The following is a 24,520-nucleotide window of genomic DNA, read 5'->3' on the forward strand; positions in this document are numbered from 1 at the left end:
TTCTTTAATCTTGAAGGCCTAGCCTCCATGGACCTCTAGCTATAGGCTTTCATCTGCTCCTAGGTGACTCACCATGTCCAACTTACAACTCACCAGTCCAGAAAGTTTCCTCTGTAACACTTGGTCTTCCATGGCCCTTTGCAATTCGTTAGTATCATGCAGGTCAGTGTCACATCGCTGGTTGTCTAAGTAGGTGACTTTGGGTCTCCATCTACTTCTTTTTCCCTTTGCAGTAGGCTCCCAAAGAACCAGAGGTGATGCAGGATTCTAGCTGGAATTTCTAGAGCAGTGACCAGCCAGTTTCATTTTGCACTGTTGTATTTTCTTGGTCTCAGGTGGCAGATCGTGGTAAAACTGCTGGTTTGTTAACTTTTGCTGGCATGAGACATTAAGACACATGTCCAAAAGACTAGATAATCCTGGTACTAAACCATCAGCACTTAATGTTAAATTGTTGTTTTTCCTAAACATACAGATGAAAATTTCTTGTTGCATACTATTGCATTTTGTTTCATCATTTATTTAAAAAATGGACCCCACTTCAAATCTATCTCATAATACAGTTACTGTATGAGAAATAAAAAAAACAATTGTTGAAATCTAAAAATACTTTTTATTTACATGGTCACATCGTTTAACGCTCAGGATGTTGAAGTAGCTATTTGGCAACCGATTCTTTATTGGCTAGGCGGTTAGGCAGCAGGAAGAAGGTTAAAAAGATGTATACTATCAAAGGATAATACTAGCAGTCAGGTACTAAGGTATTTTCTCTCCTTTTTGTCTAAATGTCTCTCATCGAGTGTGTCAGACTCAGAGTTTTTTCCTGTCATCTCTCTGCAATTATTGCTAAGTTTCGTGGTGAGATTCTGTCGTCGAATATGGGGCTGACTTTAGTCTTCAGCCCCTGCTCCTGTAGATACAGACACCTGTCCACTGTCACCAGAGTCTCCAGAACTGGCTGGAGAAGGACTTGTAAAGCCTGAAACAAAAACAAAAACAAGACAGAAATTGAAGTTTCACATTCTATTGGTGCCTCTATCTGTATCTGTATCGGTATAGCTGATATAACCGCCCTTCCGCATAACACACCAGCTTCGCAGGCACGCGGCGCGGCGGCAGCTAGCCATATCACACCGAACGACTTGCTACACTCAATCTTTGCACATTTAATTGCAGGAGTTGTCTAAAGCTTTCTAGTAATGATGCCCCAACTGTGCTTGGTGGCAACGAGTTCCAGTCTACGATAGTTCTGGTATCAGATACAGATCTATGAATGAAGAACTAGAATTACACCAATACACTTTGTCTTGTCATGGTCTTGTAGATTGGGTTGAGAAGATTAGTCCAAAGAATTGAATATTGAGAATAGCAATCATAACAATAAGGATTACATTGGTGAATGTTAAAAAGTTTTATTTCTATTCAGCCTAGCTCTCTACTTACTGTGATGACTTCTATGTAGGGGAAGAATTTTTCCCATTGGTCATGTGACTGCTGCAAAGCATCATTGTAGTTCTCCCAGTCTTCTGTAGTCTTTTCATCTGGAATAAGTAAAAAGGAATGTAAAAATATTATCATAGCCAACACCTTTCCAGAATGAACAAAGCAATTCAAGACAAAGGGGAGAGAGGTCTTATATATTGTGGCAAATTTTGGTCTGAGAAACATACAGAAAATTTTAAAATGAACAATTTTGTAGCATGAAACATGAGGAAATCTCTTTTGCTAAACTACTTTTACTTTTTAAAAATGCATCATTTCACAATAATATGAGAGTACAAAAAATTGTGTGTGTTGAGAATATTTTAATCTCTTTATAATGTCTCTTCACAATGATATCAAGATTTAGCTCAACATACTGTATACCTGTACCTGAATGAAGTGTAAGTCTGCCAAATATTGCCTCACGGTATGCAGGGAAGGACTGGAAAGCATCTTTTCTTGTAACCTTCCTCTTCAGTTTCTGAATCCCTTTGCCACCTCAAGTGTGAAACAAAGAAAAATTCTTTAGAACAACAATAAAAATAACAACAAACATGCCAAAAAGCAGATCTTTTGGCGGTGGCAAGACAGTATAATTTGCAGGGCAGTATCAAATACAGTATGCTGTGAAAAAAGAGTACAAAAGTACAAAGAAGAAAGCCTCATAAAAATGCCTAGAAATACATAAAATTAATCCGAAGCAGTATTCAGCACCAAGGACATGTCATGTAAGATCCATCCAAAAGCTAAATTGAATGAATACACGTAAAGATTGACATTTGTTTGCAAACTGTTACATTGCTCTAGTAGAGTTATACCCCAGCACAAACTCATCAAAAACTACTAGATTTCTAAAACACACGTATGGTTTACCTGTGGTCACCACATGTTCAAGAACTGCCCTGTACGCTACACTCCTGGTGTGGAACTGGTGGTCCTCATGGGTTTGACATGCCCATCTAAAAATCAACACGATTGGTTAGTTTGAATTCTAACAGTTACTTTTCAAATTTCAAAATGTACATGTTAATAGTTAGGACTCTTAGATTTGTATCAAATAGGAAAATTGCATTGTCTCTATACTATTATTTCCTGGGAGACAGTGGCAGAAGTTGAAGCTCACCTGGCCTGGGTTTCCTGTGCTGCTAGTCTCATAGCAAACACATTCAGCTGCCAGTCAGGAAATTCTGTTCCAACTTTCTTTAACGTCTCTCTCACTGTACAGCTCAGGGGGAAGTTTGTGAAGCAAGATGGTCGACTGTCAGGCTCTGAAATGTAAAATCATCAGATGGTCATCAACAATCATTATCTTGATTTTTTGTTGCTTCTTTTCATTCATCCTTCTTTATTCTTTATTTCAGGTGCAATTGGCCCATAGTAGACAAACAATTAAGATAACAAAGTGCACACATAGTAAAAACGGTAGGGTTCGGTACATATACAAACGAGAAGGGCCTTACCGGTAGACTAGGCCGATATAGTGATCCCAGTAGTGACTGGTGGATGATATGTCTGAGTGGATTGCGAGTTTTATGATTCTGTTATTACTGTTAAGGAGCCGATTGGTGAAAGAGTGTGTTAGTTTACTTCTGGCTACAAGTGAGCTCTTATTGGTAGTTTTGGGAATCGTAATGGTTCTTTCAAGTTAGAAGAGCCACAAGCTATCAGTAAGGAGCTAGGCCGAATCAGCCCCTGACAGCAAGAGATTGTGTAACACAGGCTACATACCTATCATGAAAGTTTATCTGTGTTGGTAGTTACATGTTTAGAGGTAAAACCTTTGTTCCAACACAAAAGGGAAATGTTCTCAACTAGAGCTTTCGACCAGTCACTCTGGTCTTCCTCAGGTTTTCTCTGAATTGTGACTGGGTCAGTCTACTGAGTATTACGTCTAAACAGGCTACCTACCTGTTATACTCATCCCATGATAACAGCAGCTGACACACACCAAACAGCTCAGTCTCTCCACCGATGTGAACATCTTTAACATGGTTGGACACAGGTCCCCACAACAGTGCAGTCCCACCATACATGTGCCATCTCTTCTTCCATTGTTTCTGTTACAAACATCAGTTTGACCTTGGTCTTGTGAAGCTGGCTGTTGTAGGGAACTGATGAGGAGTTCAAGGTCGTGGATGCTACTTGAGGTGTCGTCAAGTTTGAGGTTCACTGTCTGGATTTGCGTGTCCATGTCTCTGCCTGCATCAGAAAACAAAACTGTTTGTTTGACATTGTCTATTTGTGGGATACTCAATTGGCCTGCTAGCTGCTTTTCATTGAGGTCATGAGGGAAGATGTCAGACAAAGTATACAAACATACCGTTACATGATTGGAGTCCAACCAAATCTAAAAACTTATCTAGACGTACAGAGTCTAATTATCAATATCACTTGGGAAACAATAGCTTGCACTTGTATTATTTCAGTAATGAAATATGATACATGGCTTACACCACGTCTTCTCATACTAAAATATTATGTGGAAAAATAAAGGTGATATCTTATTCTAACTAAGGCAAATATTGATCAGAAATAAAAATGCAGTTCATTCCTTCATGCAAATGACATGTAGTTATTCCCAGGAACACCACATTTTGAAGATGCAGGTTTTGTCACAGTTGGTGTGAAGAAAGTTTGCACAGTGCAGCAGCGCCACCTTGTGATTTGATCCGTCTCTGCGCCCCATGCACATGGCTGGCCTGCGCCTCCACACCAACCACCTGCAGCCCACACTGGTGGTGTAACACCTGTCCCAGGTAACCCTGAAACAAACCAGCAGAGAAGTCTTGCAAAATAAAGTAAGATGGTACAAATGTACTGCACAGAAGCTCCACCTAGTGACTTTATCCATCACTGCAGTCCATGCATGTGGCTAACCTGTTATGTCTCTCCTATGTAAACTCACAACTGAACAACAGAAAGGTCTAATCTAATCATTTCCTGTAGTATTCTGCTGCAGAAACTAAATGACAATTAATCAAGTATAACCCAAATCAATTTTCTCATACAACATCAAAGCAAAGCAAAAAGTTTAAGCAATGTCTGAGCCACGATACTTGCTACTTACCAGTCCTGAGCCTATGTCTATAACACTGCTGCATGATGTCCTACTGCATGAGTCTCTTACTACAGATGCCAGATAAGAAACCTGAAAAGAACATGGCAAGGTGTTAAAAAGGAAGTCCTAGGAATCATATAAATATATATGATTTCTAGGACTTCTTGTTTATTTTTACTTTCCATTATTGGAAAATAGGGAGAATAATGGTGGATTCTTATGTTCACAGCAGTAAACTTTTACCAAGCCCACTCCACTGTCTCGTCTCCTTCAAATAATTGATGCGAGAGTGCAGATAATTATTTTCTAATAGTAAAAACCCTGTAAATTACTTCTTTACTTGGGTTTAATTTAGGAGGCATTTAATACCCTTGTGTGCAGACGTAATGGCGAATCTCCTTTTTGCTTTTTTTCAAGTTTGTCTGACTTTAATTGGAAAACAGTTGGAAAACAAACCTCATGTTCTTTCTTCGGTGTCATGCCCCTTGCTACATCCTTGTTGATCTCCATGGCAACTAGGTCATGTGACTGTTGCCTTGGTAACGCCAGGGACGCAGCATCCTTGACAAAGGCCCTCAGAGAGGTTGGCCAATCATCTTTTGTGCGTCCACTGGGCAGGTGGTTTAGGTCATCAGTAGAGAGGGATAGTAGAGGTTTTCTCCACTAGACATATGCAGAGAAAGTTCAAAGTTTTATATTAAACGGCAGAGCATTTGGCTCAAAACCAGGAGGTTCCGGGTTCAAATCCTACCATATGCATGTTTATTAATACCAACCTTGTTTCCTTGGAAAAGGCACTTTACACGACTTTCCTCACTTCGCTCAGGTGAAAATGAGTATGCCATATTATATATGATCATTATCATGATCATGGGCATTAAAAGAAAAACCAAACAATATTATCAGCCGGGTGTTCCTGCCAATAAGAATTTTTTAAGACATTCAATAAGAATTTTTTTTACTTTTGACACGATGTTGCTAATTCAACGTAGCATGCTGTACTGTCTAAGACTCTAACTGTAACACAGATGATGTGCCACACCTCTTCCGGGATTTTCTCCCAAATTTTCTCGACGAAAAAACGAGTCAGTTGGAAGTTGTAGACCCATTCGTGCTCAGCGAGGAGCCTGCACATCCTTTCCACATACTCTCCGGTCCCAGTGTCCTTGTAACGTGGAGAAATAAAGCAAAAATCGCCAAAATTCGCCATGAAGTCCTTCGCTACTTTGTTTTGGCACATTTCTCGGGGTCAAAGGTTGTAGCTTCCGGTGACCTTTATGGCGATACCAATAATTCTTAGGGGGTTTCCATGACTCTGTTTAAACTTCTCTAAAAAACTTACAAAAAGCAGCGATGTTATATTTTTGTAGTAATTTTTATTCTATATGTAATAAATTTTACAAAATCTATGCTAATTTGATAAAATGGATCATCTTTTTGATATAGACTTATGTATAAAACAATATTGTTGTCCCTGAAAACACAGTGGTATGTTCTAAGTGGGAAAAATTTGGCGGGAGAAAAGACAAGATTGCATCGGACATTTTTTTCTGTCGTCTTTCTCGCGTTTCTCCCTAAAATGGTGACCGAGTCGCAAGGTTCGGAAGACTTGACGGTTCCTAGCGACTTCTTCAAAGATGTGAAGTACTTCTTATGCGGCAACATCAGCGATCAGGTGAGAAAAAATACTCTCAGTGTTAGGTGGGGAGGGGGGCTTTGGGCTTTGTCTTTCGCGGGGTTTTCATGATCAGACGTTCTTTTGGTACCTTGATTCTTAAAAAAAAATTATGTACGATAAAAATGATGTAAATTCATGATATTACATTCATATGGCTTTCACATTTCCTTTCTATTCTTCTAGATTTTGATTTTTAACCTCCACTCAGTAGATCAAATTAGGCATTTTATTGCAATGATATGATAATAATCATAAATTGGTCTTGTTGACCCAAGTGCTGATGATAACAGTTGAAAGATTTGGTCGAAAATTGTATAAAGAGTTGGAGAACAATTTAATATTTCATTATGTAAATTGTTATTCAGATGAACTTAATTTATGGTACAAACTCATCAATGTGTGTATTTTATTATGAACAGGTACAGAAGTTGTTGCGTCAGGGCGGTGGGAAGGAGTACTCGTACCTCACAGATCTCGCCACTCACGTCATCGCAGACAACGAAGATTACCCAGAAGTCAGCGAGGCAAGGGAGGTGTACGACCTCCCAGTTGTCACGGTAACAACTTTCACTCTTTTATGTTTCTTCTTTTCATCATGAATATCTGAGTTGAGTGAGGAAATGGATTTTTCCTTTCCTTGGCCTTTCCTAAGGATACAACAATGGGGACTTCAAGAGATTAGAACTCAGGACCTTTAGATCATTCACCAGAGAGTCAACAACCCTAACCACAAGAACACCATGCCATGGGGTTTTTCTAAACAAAGTGAGAGCATTGTAAGATGTAATCACTATATAGGTGCTTAAGATGCACAAAATTATGTGCATTACATGCATGGTAGGAATTTGGAAAAGTTGCTTGTGATGTTAACTGCCTTTTCTTATTCCCCCCTCCAGCCAAAATGGGTGATCCTGTCAGCTAGATGTGAACGTCTTCTACCGTATCCTTTACTGAGAGAGTTACTGCTATGTCTGTATATTTTGTTTTGTACAGTAGGAATTATACACTTGTAGTCTTGCAGTTTAAGAGGAAACTGCTACAGTTCATTTCACCATTGTATGATGGTAAACACAAGATGAAAATATTGTTTGAAGAATCCAAGATTTTTTCTTAACACTATGTGTCAGGCACAAGGCCTTCACTCCAGAAGACAACAAACTGTTCTCAGGTCTAGTCTTATGTCTATCACAGGTGAGAAAAATCTTTCTACATTTTCTGTTATGCCAAAATACATGGTGCCTTTCCTAAAGGCTGCTAGGGATTCAAACCCATAACCTTCAGTTTCAATTTGAGAACCCTAACCACAGGTCCAACTTGCCACTTTCATATGTACACAGATAGATTTCATCTTCAAGAAGAGAAGACAAGAGAATTATGACTGTTTACAATTGCAATTTTTTAGACAAATGTCCTTGCATGCATCTTCAGGTACAAATGTATATACTTGGAATGAGTGAGTACTAGTAAGTAAGAGACTTGAAATATTTCTGAAAACGGTTTGTAAAAGAATAAACATGATCTTATTTTTCAGATTCCAGAAGAGGACCGCAAGGCATTGTGGGGTATGGTGACCTTCTATGGCGGGAACTGTCAGCTGAACTTCAACAAGAGATGTACACATTTAGTCACACCTAAACCTGAGGGGGTGAGCACGCTTCATGTACCTGCTGCTCTTACATGTATTGCACAACCTCCCTCCTGTTTAACCTAGATACTAGTATTTGGATATTATCTTGTTGTGATTCATTACTAAGGATGTCAACTCTATGATATGAAATTATGGTATAGATGAACTACATCTTCTTGCGTCTCTACATGTTTGAAATAGAGATAATATTATGATACTCATACTGTAATTATCATAATCATTTCAATTGATGTTTTTCAGGCAAAATATGAGTGTGCGCTAAAACACACAAAGATCAAGGTTGTGACACCAGACTGGATTGTCGAAAGTCTCGCTCAGAAAAAACAACAAGAGGAGGAGAAATATCACCCCAGGCTTGTCATCAAGGAGGAAAAGAAAGAACCTCCCCCAGCCAATCAGGAGGAAGAACCCATGGACACCCTTCCATCCTCAGCCAATCAGGGTGAAGCATTGATGGGACTTGACCAATCAGGACTGAGCTTAGATGGCAAGAAGAAGGTCGAGGCCCCAAGATTGTTGAATCTGTTGAACAAGAGTGCTTGTGACCAGACCCCCCCTGATCACAGGTCACTTGGTAGAGTCCAGTCACCGTTGGTTACCAACAGGAGGATACGGGACATCACGAATAGCGGTCACATTGACGCAAGTGGAACCAAACTTGTTCTCAGTCCACGGGACTCCACAAAGGTAACTTGGATTGAATTTAGGATGGAAAAGAAAGAAAGAAGTTTACCTTCGAAGAAGGAAAACATATTGTTTTTGCTCAGTTTCTGCTTCTCCAAACAAATTAAGTCTATGACCTTGTCCAGATGTCTGTCACCATGGCAACTAGTACTGTAGGAGTGTGGGAGGGGCTGATCACCATACACATGTGTGAATGTGTTTGAGTAAGAATAAACAGTGCAGTAGTTTGTTGGGATAGACCATTTGAAGGTAAACAGCATGCATTTGCTTTGCAAATGTTACCTTTCTAGTTTTGAGTAATTTTAGTTTTTCCTTTTCCGTGCAGGTCCATGAGACGATCCAGATCTCCCAGCTAGACGACACGCCTCCGTTCCTGAAGGGTGATGGGGAGTTGTTGGAGTACCACGGGCATGATCCTAAGATAAACAGTAAGGGTCTCTTCTCTTTAATCATGTGACATCAGTATTTATCTGTCATCTGCCATGCAGACAAGACTACCTAACAAGCCTCAGGGCTAGCCTTAAACCTGCATTATGTAACATTAGAATAAAAAGTATATTTCTGATCAAATGGAGTGCACCTTGTGTAAGCTGTTTTAACGGCAACTATGAATGTCAGAAATATGAGATATAAATGTGAAATATGTTAAAAAGTAAATTACAATCACATGAAGATTTTTTTAATTAAAATATTTCAGTTTTTGGTGCGAAAATGTTACATAATTCCCCTTTAAATATACATGTAGCCAGATTGGAAAGGATATTTTTGGCACTACTTGTATAGAACTTGTCTTACTAACAGGTTGATATGACTTGTAGACTAAAGTGCCTTTTCCACCCCCAGTTCCCCCTGACACCTGTCTGCTGGGCTGTATCTTTGTGATAGTTGACTATCAGGACCAGGTACTACCTGCACAGCTGGAGACATGGACTAGGGTGGGTACATCTACAGATACAGAGCTTTCTTCGCTTATTCCTTTGTATTTCCCTCTTTTTTACTTCCAATTCTTATTAGCAGCATTTTCTTTTTCTAACTTCTTCTTTTCTTTCATGATATTTCTCTCTTTCTGTCAAATCCTTTCTATTCCATTCTTTCAATTCTCCTCTTGTTCGTTTCTTCCATTTCTCTTTGTGTTCTTTTCATACCTGCTCTGTTTTGATTGAAAGTACTCGTATGGACTGATTGCAATAATTACTCCATCTGCTAGGTGGTGCACCAGCATGGTGGTTTTGTCGATCCAGGCTACTCCCAGCGGTGCACCCATTTACTGTGTGACAACCAGGCTAGTCCATTCTTCAAACAGGTAAGTCCTTCTTGTCACCATGTCTGTCACCATGTTAACTGGTGTTGGGTTACATTATGTTGCAATTTTTTAGCAGGAGGGATTTGGACTCCTAACGCCATATATATTAATGTGTTTGAGTAAGACTTAACAGAGCAGACGATATGTAAAGGTAAACATTATGCATGTTCTTTGCAAATGTTACCTTTCTAGTTCTTAACTGAAGTTTCTTTAACAACTGTTAGGCCCAGCAGGATGGTAAGAGGTGCGTGACAGCGTACTGGTTAAACGATGTCCTGACCATTAGGAAGATGGTCCCACCATGGAAGGCTCTCCACCTGCCAACACCGTTCCCACACAGTATCAAACCCTGCAATGGACAGGTCAGAGTCATTTGTTGATTGCTTGTTGGTTGCTGAAGAGATTTTATGTCCCTAGATTATTTAATCATGTAGAGGAAGATATGTTACCATGTTTGACTTTGAAAAATCTATTTTGTTTGTTACTATTAGCATGGTTGTCATCTTATTTGTATACCAGGGCTCCCATACTTGCTACCTAAAAATTACAGAATGAATATGGGAGTCCTGGTATACACTTGAATGTATCAGAAATGATCCAAAATCACATATTTTGGCAGTACCTTAGGGTTGGAGCTAATAGTACTAGTACATGTACCTTACCACCTTTTTTTTATTTCAACATCTAAACAGAACAATACATAGTAGTGGTGATGCACTCAAGTGAAAAAGCTTACACGTATATCAATGTCACCACTAGTACTGGATATAAAATTACTTCCAGATGTTGCAGTTTTTGTAAACGTTTGTTGTGTTTGTTTCCCAGATTATTGCAGTGACCGGGTTTGTTGACCAGGACAGAGAGAACCTGAAGATGATGATATCTCTGGCCGGTGCTAAGTACACAGGGAGCTTCAGTCGATTTAACACAGTTCTCATATGTAAAAGGTGAGCAGGATTTAACACTAGCACACATCAGCATTCATTGCATCTCTAAACTTTCATACACATTTATTGTTTGAATAGTTTCAGAATTCAGGTTAGGAAATCTGATAGCTACTTTGATGATAAACCTTAAGGTTGGCATGTAGTGACTATTTAAAGTAGCCAAAAGTTGCCTTATGACAGGACTATCTTTAACTGTTTAGAAATGCTCTTTAATCTGTGACAGAACTATCTTAAACTGTTTAGAAATGCTCGGAAGCCAGTTTATACATACAAAAGGCTTCTCGAGTCGCCACGGCTAGGTTAAATGTAACTTTTTGCTGCTTAATCACACATTTCATTTTTTTTTCTTAAAAGATATAGTCATTCATAAAACAGGGTTTGCGTGGCCTAATCTGTACTCTCTCTTTTTCCCTCAGACCAATTTATCATGATTCTTATCCAAAGTTTTGGTTGGCATGTAGTCACTGTGTTTAAAGTAGCCAATAGTTGCCTAATAGCAGGACTATCGTTAACTGTTTAGAAATGCTCATTAGTCAGTGACAGAACTATCTTAGAACAGTTTAGAAATGCTCTGTTTAGAAATGAACATGGTTTGTGTAGCCTAATCTGTACTCTTTCCTTTTCTCCTCAGGCCTGAAGGAGAGAAACACAAAAAGGCGTTGGAGTGGAGAACTCCGTGTGTGAATGTCCAGTGGCTCAGTGACATCATCCTGGGAAACTTCGACGCCATCAAACAGACGGGGCTGCCGAAGTACCAGAGCTTCTCCGCTAACGAACCTTTCCTACTGGACTATCACTACGTTAAAGCTGTCATGGGTGAGTGCTGGCATGTTTATTCTAGTTATGTTTACCTTTGCAGAAGGAAAACATATTGCTTTTGCTCTGTTTCTGTTTCCTTCTTTTCTTCTTCACCAAACAACACACTGATCATATGCGAAGGTAAACATTATGCATTTGCTTTGCAAAGTTACCTTTCTAGTTTCTAGATCATTTTTCATCTTTTTCAGAAGCAGGTGTAGCAGGCTGGAATGTACCCTGGTCTTCAATACACCCCCGGGTACATTCTGACCAGGGGAGCATTCTGACATGCTACACCTGTACATATTTGTACACAACACAGATATATGATACACGTTAATACATGTGTAAAGCTCAGGCAGAAAAAAGAGAAAAACGGAATCATTAATTCCAATTTCAATCTGATGTGACAGATTGTAATTAAACTTTTTGTAGGCCCCTGGATGACTGCGTTGCAGCTATCCCAAGATGCCTTGCAGAACCTGAGCAGGAACCGTGTCCTCTTCACACCATCGCCGCCCTCCAAGTCGAAGAGGAAAGGTTCGCAGGACGGGAACGGCACCAACAAACGACAGCGGAACGAACCCATCAAGCCCTTCAGGAGGCTGCCTCCAGAGAAAACTCCCAGGGTGCTTTTCACCGGACTGGACAACGCAAGTGTCAATGACCTCACAACGGTAAGCATGCATGTACCTGGTTTTCTGCTAAACTAAAGTACAGACAGCAGTCCTGTATTCTATCAAATATAGATAGAGATCCTATGACAATTTTATGAATGAACAAGTATGAAAGTTGTACATGAAGTGCACAGTACCCTCAGCACAGTAAAAATGCTGATGTTTGCAAATGAAGCCTTTTTTTGTCACTGATGATAAGAATGATAGGAATTCTGTATGTACCAAACAGCTGGAATGTTTAGCAGACTTTAGGCTTAGTCTTTGTTATCCTTTTTTAAAAATTGGTGTCTTTGACCAATCAGCAGACTTTTAACTAATGTCCATGTCTATGCCATTGCCTCCCAACAGAAAGTGCAGCTGATTGGTGGAGAGATAGCGGAGAACATCCACAAGTGTACCCACCTGGTGTCGACCAAGGTGCTGCGGACGGTCAAGTTCCTGTCAGGTGTCTCCACCTGCAGGTTCATCGTCTCACCTGCATGGGTCGAGGACAGCTTCAAGCACAGGTGCTTCGTCGGTAAGGAGACAGCTGCAGTTTGTTGTTGTTTGTGTTTTGTGTGTGTTCGTGTTTGTGTGTGCATGTGTGTGTGTGTGTGTGTGTTTGTGTGCGGGTTAGTGTGTGTGTGCAAGAGGAGTTAGTGTGCGTGTGTGTTTGTGTGTGTCACTGTTTGTCTGAATGTGTGTGTGCATGCATATGTGTGTGTTCAAGAGAGTATGTGCACGTGTGTCACTGTGTGTGTGTGCTTCGTTTGAGAGAGTTAGTTTGTGTGCGTGTCACCGTGTGTGCGTGTGTGCATGTGTGTCACTGTGTGTGTGCATAATTATGTGTGTCACTGTGTGTGTGTGCGTGCGTGTGTTTATATGTGTGTGCGAGAGAAAGTTAGTGTGTGTGTGAGTGTGTATATAGGCCGTAGTCTGAGGACCATATGATAAAAAGTACCTGTATTATCCTTACATTTTTATAGTTGAAGTTTATATCCTGTTCTCTTTCCTTTCCAGAGGAGAAGATGCACACGTTGGTAGATCAGGAGCAGGAGGCACAGTTTGGCTTCAGTCTGTCAGAATCTCTGACCAGGGCACGGGTACAGAAACTGTTCAAGGTACGTACTACAGACACTTCACAGAAGTATTCACATGTCTAAACAACATGTATAGTAGTAGTAGTAGTGCTAGCAGTAGTAGTAGCAGTAGCAGTAGTTGTAGCAGTAGTAGTACATGTAGTAGTTAGTAGTAGCAGTAGCAGTAGCAGTAGCAGTAGCAGTAGCAGTAGCAGTAGTAGTAGTAGCAGTAGCAGTAGCAGTAGTAGTAGTAGTAGCAGTAGTAGTAGTAGCATGTTCTGCTCCAAGTGTACTGTTTTAACCACCAGGCCCACTTGTTTTACAGGACACATGTTTTTACATGACTCCCAATGTGATTCCCAGACTGGACATGATGAAAACTATAGTTGAGGCAGCAGGGGGGAAGGTCGTAGGGACCAAGCCTCCTGTCAACAGGGTGTTGGCTTCACGACAGGTAAGGCTTTCATCTAGGGGTGCGGTCAAATGGTCAAGTGGCTAGGCTAGCAGACAGGAGATTGAGAAGTCATGGGTTTGATTCCTGGCTAGATGCTGTGTCCTTGGGAAAGGCACTTAAACACAATTCTCCTCACTCCACACACTTGTAAAATGGGTACCTAACTTTGGTTGGGGAGGTAACATACTTTCAAGGATTGACTCTTGTGTATTTTTTCCAGGGTTCACCAAGGATTTTTGTCATTACCTGTGAGAGTGATGTTCAGATGTGTGCTGACTATGCCAGTAACAACATCGGTAAGATTGCATGTATTTCTTATTATTGATTCATGCATTGATTCTTCTGTCATTCTTTCATCCATCCATCTATCCATCCATCCAATATCTCAAAACATGAACATATCTGAGCTTTGTGTAGCACATATACATGTAATAGTTTAGATGTTAGGATTTTACTTCAGGTAATTATAAGAAGTTTATATCTTAGCTTTTAATGTAGATATTACATTTTAATAGGACAATAGTATATTCAAACATAATTGTATAATGATGTGTATGCTCACCATTTCTATATTTTGACTTTTCAGATGTCTACAGTGCTGAGTTCATCCTTACTGGAGTATTGTGTCAAAAAATGGACTTTGAGTCGTACAGGTTTTAGTTTCTTTGCATGATCGATTACGTTTGTAAATGTTGGGGCATGTTTTAATCTTGTTAGGGTAGGATTTCCATGTAAAATAACTGTTACAGTAACATAAGGGCTTGCGTGTAAACTTGCAGATCTTGGTGTACAGAATTTACATAAACATTCCAAAACATTTAGTGTTTGAACTATATTAAGACTTAAAGCGTGATGAAATTAATAACCTTTGCCACAAAAAGGATTTTACACTTTTCCACAGGTTTGAGTTTGGATTGTTTTTATTTATTTTGATTGTAGTGAAAGCACTTTACAAACATGAATAACAACAAATAAGAAAATGTGCTGGAGTTAGAAAAAAAAACTATAATGGCATCTTTGATCGAGACCTTTCCCCATCTAACTTTACAGCTGATATTTAGATATAATTCTAACAGTTTTGGGGTTTGACTAGTACAACAATCGTGTTCCATATTTAGCAATATTCAGATAGACTTGCACTATGCATCCTGACATGATTTTGTATTCCCCATGGCCCAGTATAAAAGTTCAGCCATTTTACTATACTAGTATTGTGCAAGTTACTGCGAGGCATTCCCTTGCAGTTGATAAAAAGATACACATAAATTAGTAAAACGTCAAACAAAGGCATAAAAACTGCTAGATTTTGGGCAGGTCTTTGATGGGGAAACTGTTTTTAATTGTTTTAGAAAATGTTAGAAACCCAGTGGATTTCACTGACTCTGTTGTACATGTACATATACGTAAAACTCTTATTGTACAACATGTTTAAGTTTGTATATGAGGCATAGGTAGCAATGCCGAGGTAATTTTCTAACTATTCATACTTCTAACTTTTTCTCTTGTCCATTTTTGTATGATTCAAGACTAGAAATAAATTGAAGAATATTAAATGCAGTCTATCATTTACCATGATACGCATGTTGTCATGTTGTAGCACTTTATTAGCCATGTTGCGAGGTATGAACTTGGAAAAATCCCCATGCATGAAATATATTTTTACACATTGATTAGCTACATCTAAGTTAACTGCTGCACAGTATTATAACCTTTAATTATAACCACACCAAAATAGCCATTTGGCTACTAACTGCCTATAACCTTAGAGTATTAGATATTCAAAGCAAATGTCAGATAATCTATTTCACGGAGTATTACCTCCTTTGTCAAAATCTAAATCCAGACACAAGTTCTGTAGGAATGGATATTACAATATGCCAATAATGTAAGCATTGCTACGGCTCAAACAAACAAACAAACAAACAGTAAGTCCAGGTGACACCAACATTGCTGTGAAGACCCAGATGTTGCCACTGCATCAACCTAAACAACAAAAAATGAAGAGCGAACATATATCATATTAAAAGCGAACATATATCATATTAAAAGCGAACATATATCATCAGTTGAGTAACCTTAGACACTGGAATAAAATATATACATATGTAATTGATCCATAATTTGAAGTTCGGCTCTTGATAAAGCATGGTTTTGGATAAGGCATGGTTCTGGATGAAGCACTGTTCTGGGTAAATCATGGTTTAGGATAAAGCATGGTTCTGGATAAAGCATGGTTCTGGATAAGGCACAGTTCTGGATAAGGCATGGTTCTAGATAAAGCACATTCTGGATAAAGCACGGTTCAGGATACAACAAGTTCTTACCACAGACTGGCAGGTCACAATGCTCCCATCTACTGGCAGGGTCCGTGGTGTAGCACCATAGGGCTTGCCAGCCATCAGGATTGCGGCAGTAGTTGTTCCCTGCCAGGTCGCCTGCCGGGTAGTTCCGGGGTGTCCTGTTGTGACTGTGGGGGCTCTGACGGTCCCAGCGCTGGCACGTCCGGCCTGTTTCGGTCACAGCGAGTGTCCCTCGGTAGGACGCTCCATTACCAACCTGGCATGTCTCCTCTGCATGGAAAAAAAGAGTATCATGCTTAAGGCTTTGGAACATGTATCACAACTTGTCGACTTTGGTGTTGGGCCAAATCCTTGAGCTGCCAGACACACGAGAGGTCAGGTGTTTAGGGGCTTGGGTTATGGTTGGGGTTGTTATTAGGGTTAGGGTAAGGGTTAGGATTGGGATCATTGGTAGGTTAGGTTTAGTCTCCCACATCACGACTAAACCCCAAATTTCAGGTATATTAGAAACCCCCAAGTTGTGTTGGAGTCATGTATTTAGCAGGATCATGTATCTGGCTCATATTCTGGGACCTTCAAGCCAATCCCATTTTCTGTAACACTTTCCGTACGTTAGTATTTGATATTGTACGGTATGTTTGGTTTCTCATTTGAGAACATTTCAGAGGCCGTCATACCTGCGTTTGAGAAGACCTGGACCTCGCACATCGTGAGGATGCGGTAACCCTGCAGACGGATGCCGACGTACCGTCCCGTCATCCCCGGGCACCGGATGGACACAAACTTCTCTCTGGTGCTGATCCGATGGTCTCCTCCGCACCTGGGGTTGGCGGTGACGTGGGCGGAGTCCCCGATGTGGATGTGGAAGGGGCTGAGTCGGTCCCTGCAGCAGTCCAGGCGATTGTAGATGACCACCCTGTACATAGTGACAAAGCAATCAGTATTGAGGCAATATTGGGAATCTTCAACACCATATAGAACTAGAAACTGAGAAAGCTCATGAATGCTATCATCTTGACTCATGTTGGTTCATGGCTTGTGAGGGTTAGCCTGTCCAAAAACTCGAAATGACCAATTGTATGGCAGTAGTCCAGGGGAAAGGTGTCATACATTCACCACTGAGATGTGAGCTTGTCAGTTATGCCTTAATCAAATTTCCAAACCGGTGCCCCGCGGGGTAATTTACGGGCTTCTTGGGGGGCTCCAACCAACTAGTTAACTAATGGATCATATTTTGGGGCTCGGTTGGGCCAACATTTGTTTTAAATTTGGACTTGAAATCAGCCTCCAAGCCCGGCCGGGGCTACAGCTTTTATGCAGAATGTGACTCGACTGAGGCATGGATTAACTGGAGCTTTTGTAGAGAAAGGCTTTGTTACTTTCTTACCTGTTTACTTGGTACGTTTGTCCGAGATCCACCCACCACGTGGGGTTATACGATCCCGGTCCCCAGGTGTGTGTGCACGATCCACCGTTAAACTGGCCGTTGGTGTTCCCGTCCACCGCACGGCTGGCAGAACCGCCCCCGGAACGGGTGCTTGTCTGGTACGCTGTCTTCCCTCGAGCGATATTGACATCTACACCCACAAAACATTACATGTCATGTCTATAGATTATTCTTGTTCAACAGAAGAGGCATGTATATAAAGCTACAGTCAAAGCTGCCCAAGAGTGCCACCCAGGCTAGACGACCGAGGTAAAGTGGCCCTCTTGGACAGGTTGCTTGATGCTTGCACCCATGACAAACGATCTGGAACCTGGAAAATTTGGTTGTTATAGTCAGGTGGCCAGATTGAAGAGAAGGTTTGACTCTATGTAAAGTAAGAAAAATGTAGCTAAAATGCAGTGAGTTGTTAATTTTTTTCCAAATTTGTCTATCAACTGTGTTAAAAACTGACAGACTAAGAGAAAAATGTAGGTTTCTATATACTTAATAACTCGTTACAAATCTTTGTAAAATGACGATGACAAGCTTGGGGAAGCTTAGCCTAGTGTCCAGTCTATCATGGTTGTTGCGGGTTCTCTTCGAGGCTGCAGGAGCCTTCCCCGCCTGACTCAGCTAGGTTCCCCGGTAGGTTTTGCGCGACGATCGTGGTGGGGCTAATCAACTGCTGGTGTGCAAAACTCCTACTGATGTAACACTCCTACCGGGCGGTCTGTTGTCTGGACAGGGGAAAAACTATTAGAGACCCGAAGACAGCCTGCCACAGCCACAATAGACTGGACATCAGGCAAGAGGAAACTTACCAGGAGCTCCGGTTGGCACGGGCGGTTCGGTCGTTGGTGGCGGTGTGGTCGGTACAGGTGTCGGCAGGAGCCCGGCCTGCGCCCCGGCATTCAGAGACATGGACGCTCTCATCACATCCACCTTTGCTGCATCAACCGCCGCTTTTACTTCTTCAAGTAGAGCTGCAGTGTGACAGGAAACAGGCTTTTAAGAATTCCGCTTAGGCCGGTTTACAATCTTGAAATTGTATTGGAGACATCTCGTAAAGATGGGTGAAGATTCAGTCTTAGAAAACGGCATTCATCTTCTAATACGTGTCGGATAAAGAATGAACGAATCTTAAGTTTTTGTATCATGATCGAGCGGTAGCTATAACTCCTTGCTAATGTACCGGTATATACAGTGCAGGCTTGAGATGAAGTCTTGCATTGAAAACCACACAAGAAAGAGCAACGATGATTGTACTTACTCGTAAGTGCTGCTGCTTCTCCCACTGTCATGGCGGAACCTCCCTTCCCCAACAACAAAACGTAAACCAACAACAACATTGTCTGGATGCAGTACTTGTGTCCCATGTTCAACTGCCTAGAGCGTTCTACGTGCCCAGCAGATCTCCAAAGTTTGGTACTAAAAATACCAGACACTTGGAGCCAAGTAATCTAAAGGTTCCACTACAAACTTGTTTATAGATACCTTTCACGTTCACTTAAGAAACTCATCTCAGGTGTGTAATGAAAGTATAGTCGTGACAATTGTTGTTATAGTTCTCTCCAAATTAGTTTATCTTTGAGTTGGTCAAGTTGTAAACCCAACGGAAATGTGATCTTTTCCTAGTGACGCACATAACTTGATTCTACATTTGCATTTGTCTCACAGTACAGTGTCCAATCTTTAAGCATACTTTAAAGCATGCGTAAATTTTTCATTTGAATGAAGATACTGAACCTTTAAGCATGCTTTCAGTTCTACTTAAACATAGAATCTCATGCAGTGTTTATGATACTGATTGTTCTAGCTAGTATGATTTCTGCAACAATGGTCCAAGGCACACATCTCTATTCAGACTTACGAGAAGATAATCACACTGATTATATATAAGGGCTGAGAAAATTGCGTAGGCTAAGTCAAGACCTCCAGGGCAGAATCTTAACTTTTGAGACATCGTAATTGAATAAGAAGACACAAGTGAGCCCTATTGGGTGATGAGATTCGATTTTGTTGTTTTAACATTCAGTCTTTTCACACAGAAGCCTTGGTGTGGGTGTGGTATGCAATGACGTCACTGATTCCTTAACAAAAAGAAAGCCAACGTTTTCAAGGACGCTTTCTTGTTTATAACTAATTACATGTAATAAGGTGAAGGATGACCTTGTGTTAAAAATAAGGTCCAATAAGGTATTTCGTAGATATGAAATTGTTTGAAAAAAAACTTTATTACAGCAAAGATGCTACATTGTGCTTATGATTTTCAGACAAATAATGGTTGAATTCATATTCTACTAGTATTAAATGGAACTTACTGCAGTGCATCTTTAACAATAAGTCTATAATCTACAATAGTGTTAAAATTATTTCAATTTAGGACATCTAAAAACAGCTTGTGTATCTGAAGACTCAAGAGTATAATGCAAGGAATATTTTTTTCCTTTGGAGTAAGGTGGTCGACACAATGCCACAGGGACGTGAGGGCTCTATACATAAAAGAATGTTTAAATCTTAGAGACTAATGTTACTAATCTTAAAATCTAATGTTGCCACTGACATATATTCTGTATGTAGTTTGTCGGATACATGTAAGTAGGATGACTTTATCCATACATGTATTTAGCTTAAAGTTTGTTAAGTTTTAGTTGTACATGTGTTGTGGACCATACGAAACATACCAATGTTGGTAAAGAATCTATAAAAACAATATAAATGTATCAATAGTAGAAGCATGATAACCGTAATACGGCTAGATATCACTGACTGACACTGTCACAGACGGTTGTAGTCTTGTATAGGTAAAGGTAAACAATAGCTTGAAATACCGTGCCATAATCTTAAACAGCACTCTAACAGCTTTCTTCTCCAGGCCCTATGGATAGATAGATGCGATAATTGTTATTTGCAGCATTGATAAAAAGTTATTATGATCACAGACTGTTTATATATTATCGCTCAATATGAAATCAACAATGAACAAACAAATAAAACAAAAACTGTGTGTGCTGCAATCATATCTCAAATGCACTGAAATTTAAATGGTTTTTTTTTGGCCTAAATTACATGAAACTTATTTAGAAAATCATATCCAAAGTATTAACTGTGTGCAAATAGAATACTGGCCAGGTAACCATTCCAACCTACTGGCAATGGGGGTGTTCCCTAGGTGATATTTCCAATTCAAATATTAAATTGAATATCATCATTCATTCATTCATTCATTCATTCATTCATTAAACTAAAATTCGAGAGACCCCAGACCTCCATGCAATATAGACTTATTCCCTGTTGGACAGACTGAACCAACCATATCTATTGCAACCTGACCTAAAGGCCATGCGGAAACAAAGAGAAAAAGAGAGAGAGATGCCAAAAACAATACCTCAATTTTTCATAGAGGTAAGGCCACACCAATGTAATTTGTTGGTTCTCTGATTTTTTTTCCAGAAAAAATATGAAGCGACAGGGCAACAAAAAAAAAATAGAAACAGGTGTAGGCATCCTATTATAGCCCCAAATGCTAGGAGCCATGAAGTCAACATAAAATGATGGGTTCATATTTAAACAATGAATTTTGAACTTTTAATGAAACCACTGCATTGATAGGTAGAAAAACTACATAACAACAGGAAGAAGACTTTGTTGGGGGCAAAATATAAGCATTTTTAGTTGATTCAGAACCAGAAAAATTTTTTTTGGAAATCAGAAAAAAATAAGAGGCGAATCTGAGAACCAACGAATTAAATTGGTGTGGCTTGATAATAATTTTAAGAAATAGCTTGAAAGCACAAATGATTCAGACTTACCGATCTGACAGATGAAATATTTCCCCTTCCAACACTCGTCATCGTCCCACCTGAAGCTGGATCCTGCCCACATGTGGATGCAGTCCTGTCCCCCGAATCTCCCGTAGTTGTCGTTTGGTTCGTACGGCGCCCAGTTGGTGTAGTCACAGCTCTTCTTCAAGCTCCCGTCCGCCCACATCCACCTGCCTTCAGTCTGAAGAACAAGAGTTCTAAGATCACATACCTCCGCATTTCATTGAACCTCCTTGCACCGTGAAATATATTGTTTTTGTGAATTTCTCCCTGATTCTGTCAATGCCATAACCTTGGTTAGATGTTCAGGGTTAGGTGTAACATGTTGCTTGGTGTAATGTAGCCAGCTGCCGCAGCGCTGCGTGCCTGTGAAGCTGGTGTGTTATGCCGAAGACTATACAGATACAGATACAGAAGTATGGGTTTCAGAGGTTCTGTTAAAAATGATTAGATTTTGGAAAGATCATAGAAGGCCTTGAACCTATGACCAAGGAGGTTTTGATTTATCAAATGACAGCTTTTTCATGTAGGAATACAAAAACAGAAAATAGGTTAGTAGATGATACTCACCTCCTTATCATTGAGTCCGAACCAGTAGTTTTCCCTGTCTGGGATCAAGCCCAGAAGGAAGCTGTTGAGAGACGAGGTCTTTATAGAAGCCAGGTTTCCCCCGTCAGCCTCGCAAGTCTGCTGTGCGCTGCCCTGGTCCATTTTCGTCGTCCTGAACAGCTTGTAGTAGGATCCCCCTCTCTCTGTGTACCCATCGGGAATGGTACTCGTGGAGCCAGATCCTGTAAAACACAAAAAAGGTGTTGAAAAATTGAATGTTCTGCTGCAGTACCACAGAAAGTCACTAGCAGGCCAATACTCATAATTCGTATATTCTGCTGCCAACTATAAACAAGTTAGTGTAATACCATAGGAGTCAATTTTAAGCTTCTCGGATTATACTGTACAGGAACAAATTCGCAAACAGTGCTGATAACTTATGTATAACTTACATGTAATCTTTTAGAATCATCAGCCTGTACCAAATCCTATTGCCAAATATTAATAATATAGTAATAATTGTTTATTGATCGATATGTACAATCTCTAGCTGAATGAACTGGCCCTGTACTGTATGCTAGTAATATCGCTTAATAGGTCAGTCAACGACATGAAACAGTCTATCCGATACAGTACAGGGAATACAGGAAATACAAGTAGATGACTATATTGCAAAAGTCTACCTGCAAAGACCTGGACCTCGCACAGGGTCATGGTCCGGGAGTTTCCAGGCAGACGGACCCCGACGTACCGCCCGGCCATCCCCTGACAGGAGACGGAAATGGACGGCTGGTTCAGGGCAATTTGATGGTCACCTCCACACTTGGGGTTCAAAGCGACCTGGTCAGAATTCCCAATGTGAATGTTGAAGGGGTTGATTCGTTCTGGACAGCAGTCCTGGCGGTTGAAGATGACCACTCTGTGGACAATTGCAATGATGGCAGGGCAATAACAACTCAGTTTAAGGTGTACTAAACATAAACGCGCGTGCAACATACTTCTTAAACATAATTGACAAATGCACAAAAATTCCGCTGCAGTACGACTGGAAAAAGCCAGGTGGACCATTTTTGAACTTGACCTACATCTCCACAACAGCTACCCACATGCCAAAAAAAGATTAGCATGAAGTTCCATCTAGGTTGGCGGTTGACATTGTCAAGAACTACCAAAACTGTGATTCCTCCAACAACAACTCTGCTGAGATTTTGGTCATTCTACATGCTGAAGAAGGAGACTGTTGTAGGTTCATTTTGTTTTTTTTTTAATCAAAGTTTAGTCCTGGTGTAACAGTGGGGGGTTTATACTATTAGGTGCTACCAACTGACCCGGCCGACGGGTCTAGACCTTTTCGGCCGAGCGGTTACAGTGTCTGACTGGGGCCCGGGAGGTTGTGGGTTCGAACCCCGCCCGGAACCAGTGGGTTTTTACTGGCTCCTCCTGTTTCTTACACTGGACAGTAGCGAAAATTATCCTTTGTCTGAACTGTTCGTACCTGCCAATGTTATACGATCGCCCGAGATCCACCCACCAACTGGGATTAGCTATCCACTGTGAGGTGTGTGTACAGGAGCTTTGGTAGTAGTCACCATCGGTGTTCCCGTCTACAGCAAGGCGGGCAACCATACCCCACTCTGTGGTCGTCTGAAACGCTGGCTTCCCTTGCGCGATGTTGAAATCTGCATATGGCAGAAATCTTATAACTAAAGGTTTTATATTTATATCTTTGGCTGTATATCACTGAAATAATAGGACGACCTATGCAAAATAGACATTTTGCTGGATTCATTGATCCTTAAGTTAAGCTTGTATTGGCGATCGACTTAATGAAACAACATTGAGTTATGGAAGTTATTCACTCTTGTCGATTCTCACCACTTTTTTGTTTTCAAGAAACTTCCCACAACATAGTTCGTTACCGGTATATATGGATGGTACGTGGCATGAAAGTCTACCAAGGATAGACGCTGGCTCAGGATACTCAAAAAGTATAATGTCTTACCGGGTGGTGGGGTGGTCGGAGCAACAAACTGAGGAAGTCCTGTCTCTGCTGCGGTGTTCAGAGTCTGAGTAGTTTGGATCACTTTGATCTTTACCGCATCAACCCTCGCCTTCACCTCCCCAAGTCTGGCTGTTGTGTGACGGTAACTGTTGTTAGAATTTTCTAGTCTCTACAAAGCTTCAGAGGCAGATGGAAAGGGTAGGGAAGATTGTCTTTTTGCCCAGTTCAGAACTCTTCCCAACCACCTCTTTTGTCTGGCACAAAGTATGGACAATGTTATGGCTCAGACAATAGCTGTCACTCATTCTAGTACCTGATTGAAGTGAAGAACAACATTGGTACTTAGAACTTACTATTCAGATGCTCCACTTGTTGCACTGTCAGGGCAGACCCTGCCCTCTCCAGCCACAGAACTGAAACTAACAGCAACAGGCCCAGGGTTCTTTGGATGCAATTCATACTGGCCACTCTCAATTATCTGACGTCCTTCAGAACTATGTAACGTAATATTTCACAATATATATCTACGAAACTCCTGGGTCTAGTTGATCTAGGTGCTTGCACGTCTTTTTGAGGCTTGCCCTAACCTACAACTAACACCACAAGAAAAGAGTCCAGTGGCACTGCTACAG

General features: G+C 40.6%; 3 protein-coding genes across 3 annotated transcripts; 1 reads left to right on the plus strand and 2 right to left on the minus strand.

The window, feature by feature from the left end:
• Nucleotides 1-683: 683 nt before the first annotated feature.
• Nucleotides 684-5,780, minus strand: LOC109468588 (methyltransferase-like protein 25). Its single transcript, XM_019766894.1, has 10 exons — nt 5,583-5,780; nt 4,997-5,203; nt 4,550-4,630; nt 4,139-4,244; nt 3,391-3,681; nt 2,606-2,750; nt 2,356-2,441; nt 1,873-1,980; nt 1,444-1,541; nt 684-979 (listed from the first exon to the last, which is right to left on the minus strand). The coding sequence occupies exons 1-10, from the start codon at nt 5,778-5,780 to the stop codon at nt 827-829; spliced, it is 1,473 nt and encodes a 490-aa protein (XP_019622453.1). The 3' UTR covers nt 684-826.
• Nucleotides 5,781-6,020: 240 nt separating this feature from the next.
• LOC109468574 (PAX-interacting protein 1-like) lies at nt 6,021-15,362 on the plus strand. Its single transcript, XM_019766849.1, has 18 exons — nt 6,021-6,215; nt 6,638-6,775; nt 7,115-7,158; nt 7,346-7,409; nt 7,750-7,863; nt 8,107-8,553; nt 8,876-8,978; nt 9,394-9,485; nt 9,758-9,853; nt 10,078-10,215; nt 10,679-10,800; nt 11,432-11,616; nt 12,034-12,275; nt 12,624-12,792; nt 13,275-13,375; nt 13,659-13,787; nt 14,008-14,083; nt 14,374-15,362. The coding sequence occupies exons 1-18, from the start codon at nt 6,120-6,122 to the stop codon at nt 14,445-14,447; spliced, it is 2,430 nt and encodes an 809-aa protein (XP_019622408.1). The 5' UTR covers nt 6,021-6,119; the 3' UTR covers nt 14,448-15,362.
• Nucleotides 15,363-15,765: 403 nt separating this feature from the next.
• Nucleotides 15,766-24,005, minus strand: LOC109468393 (hepatocyte growth factor activator-like). The gene is made up of 8 exons (XM_019766643.1): nt 23,889-24,005; nt 23,382-23,565; nt 22,560-22,805; nt 17,831-17,844; nt 17,475-17,664; nt 16,765-17,003; nt 16,112-16,357; nt 15,766-15,770 (listed from the first exon to the last, which is right to left on the minus strand). The coding sequence occupies exons 2-8, from the start codon at nt 23,510-23,512 to the stop codon at nt 15,766-15,768; spliced, it is 1,071 nt and encodes a 356-aa protein (XP_019622202.1). The 5' UTR covers nt 23,513-23,565; nt 23,889-24,005.
• Nucleotides 24,006-24,520: the final 515 nt, after the last annotated feature.

The sequence above is a fragment of the Branchiostoma belcheri genome, unplaced genomic scaffold (genome assembly GCF_001625305.1).
Source record: "Branchiostoma belcheri isolate BF01 breed outbred unplaced genomic scaffold, Haploidv18h27 scaffold2, whole genome shotgun sequence".
In the NCBI taxonomy this organism is placed as follows: Eukaryota; Metazoa; Chordata; class Leptocardii; order Amphioxiformes; family Branchiostomatidae; genus Branchiostoma; species Branchiostoma belcheri.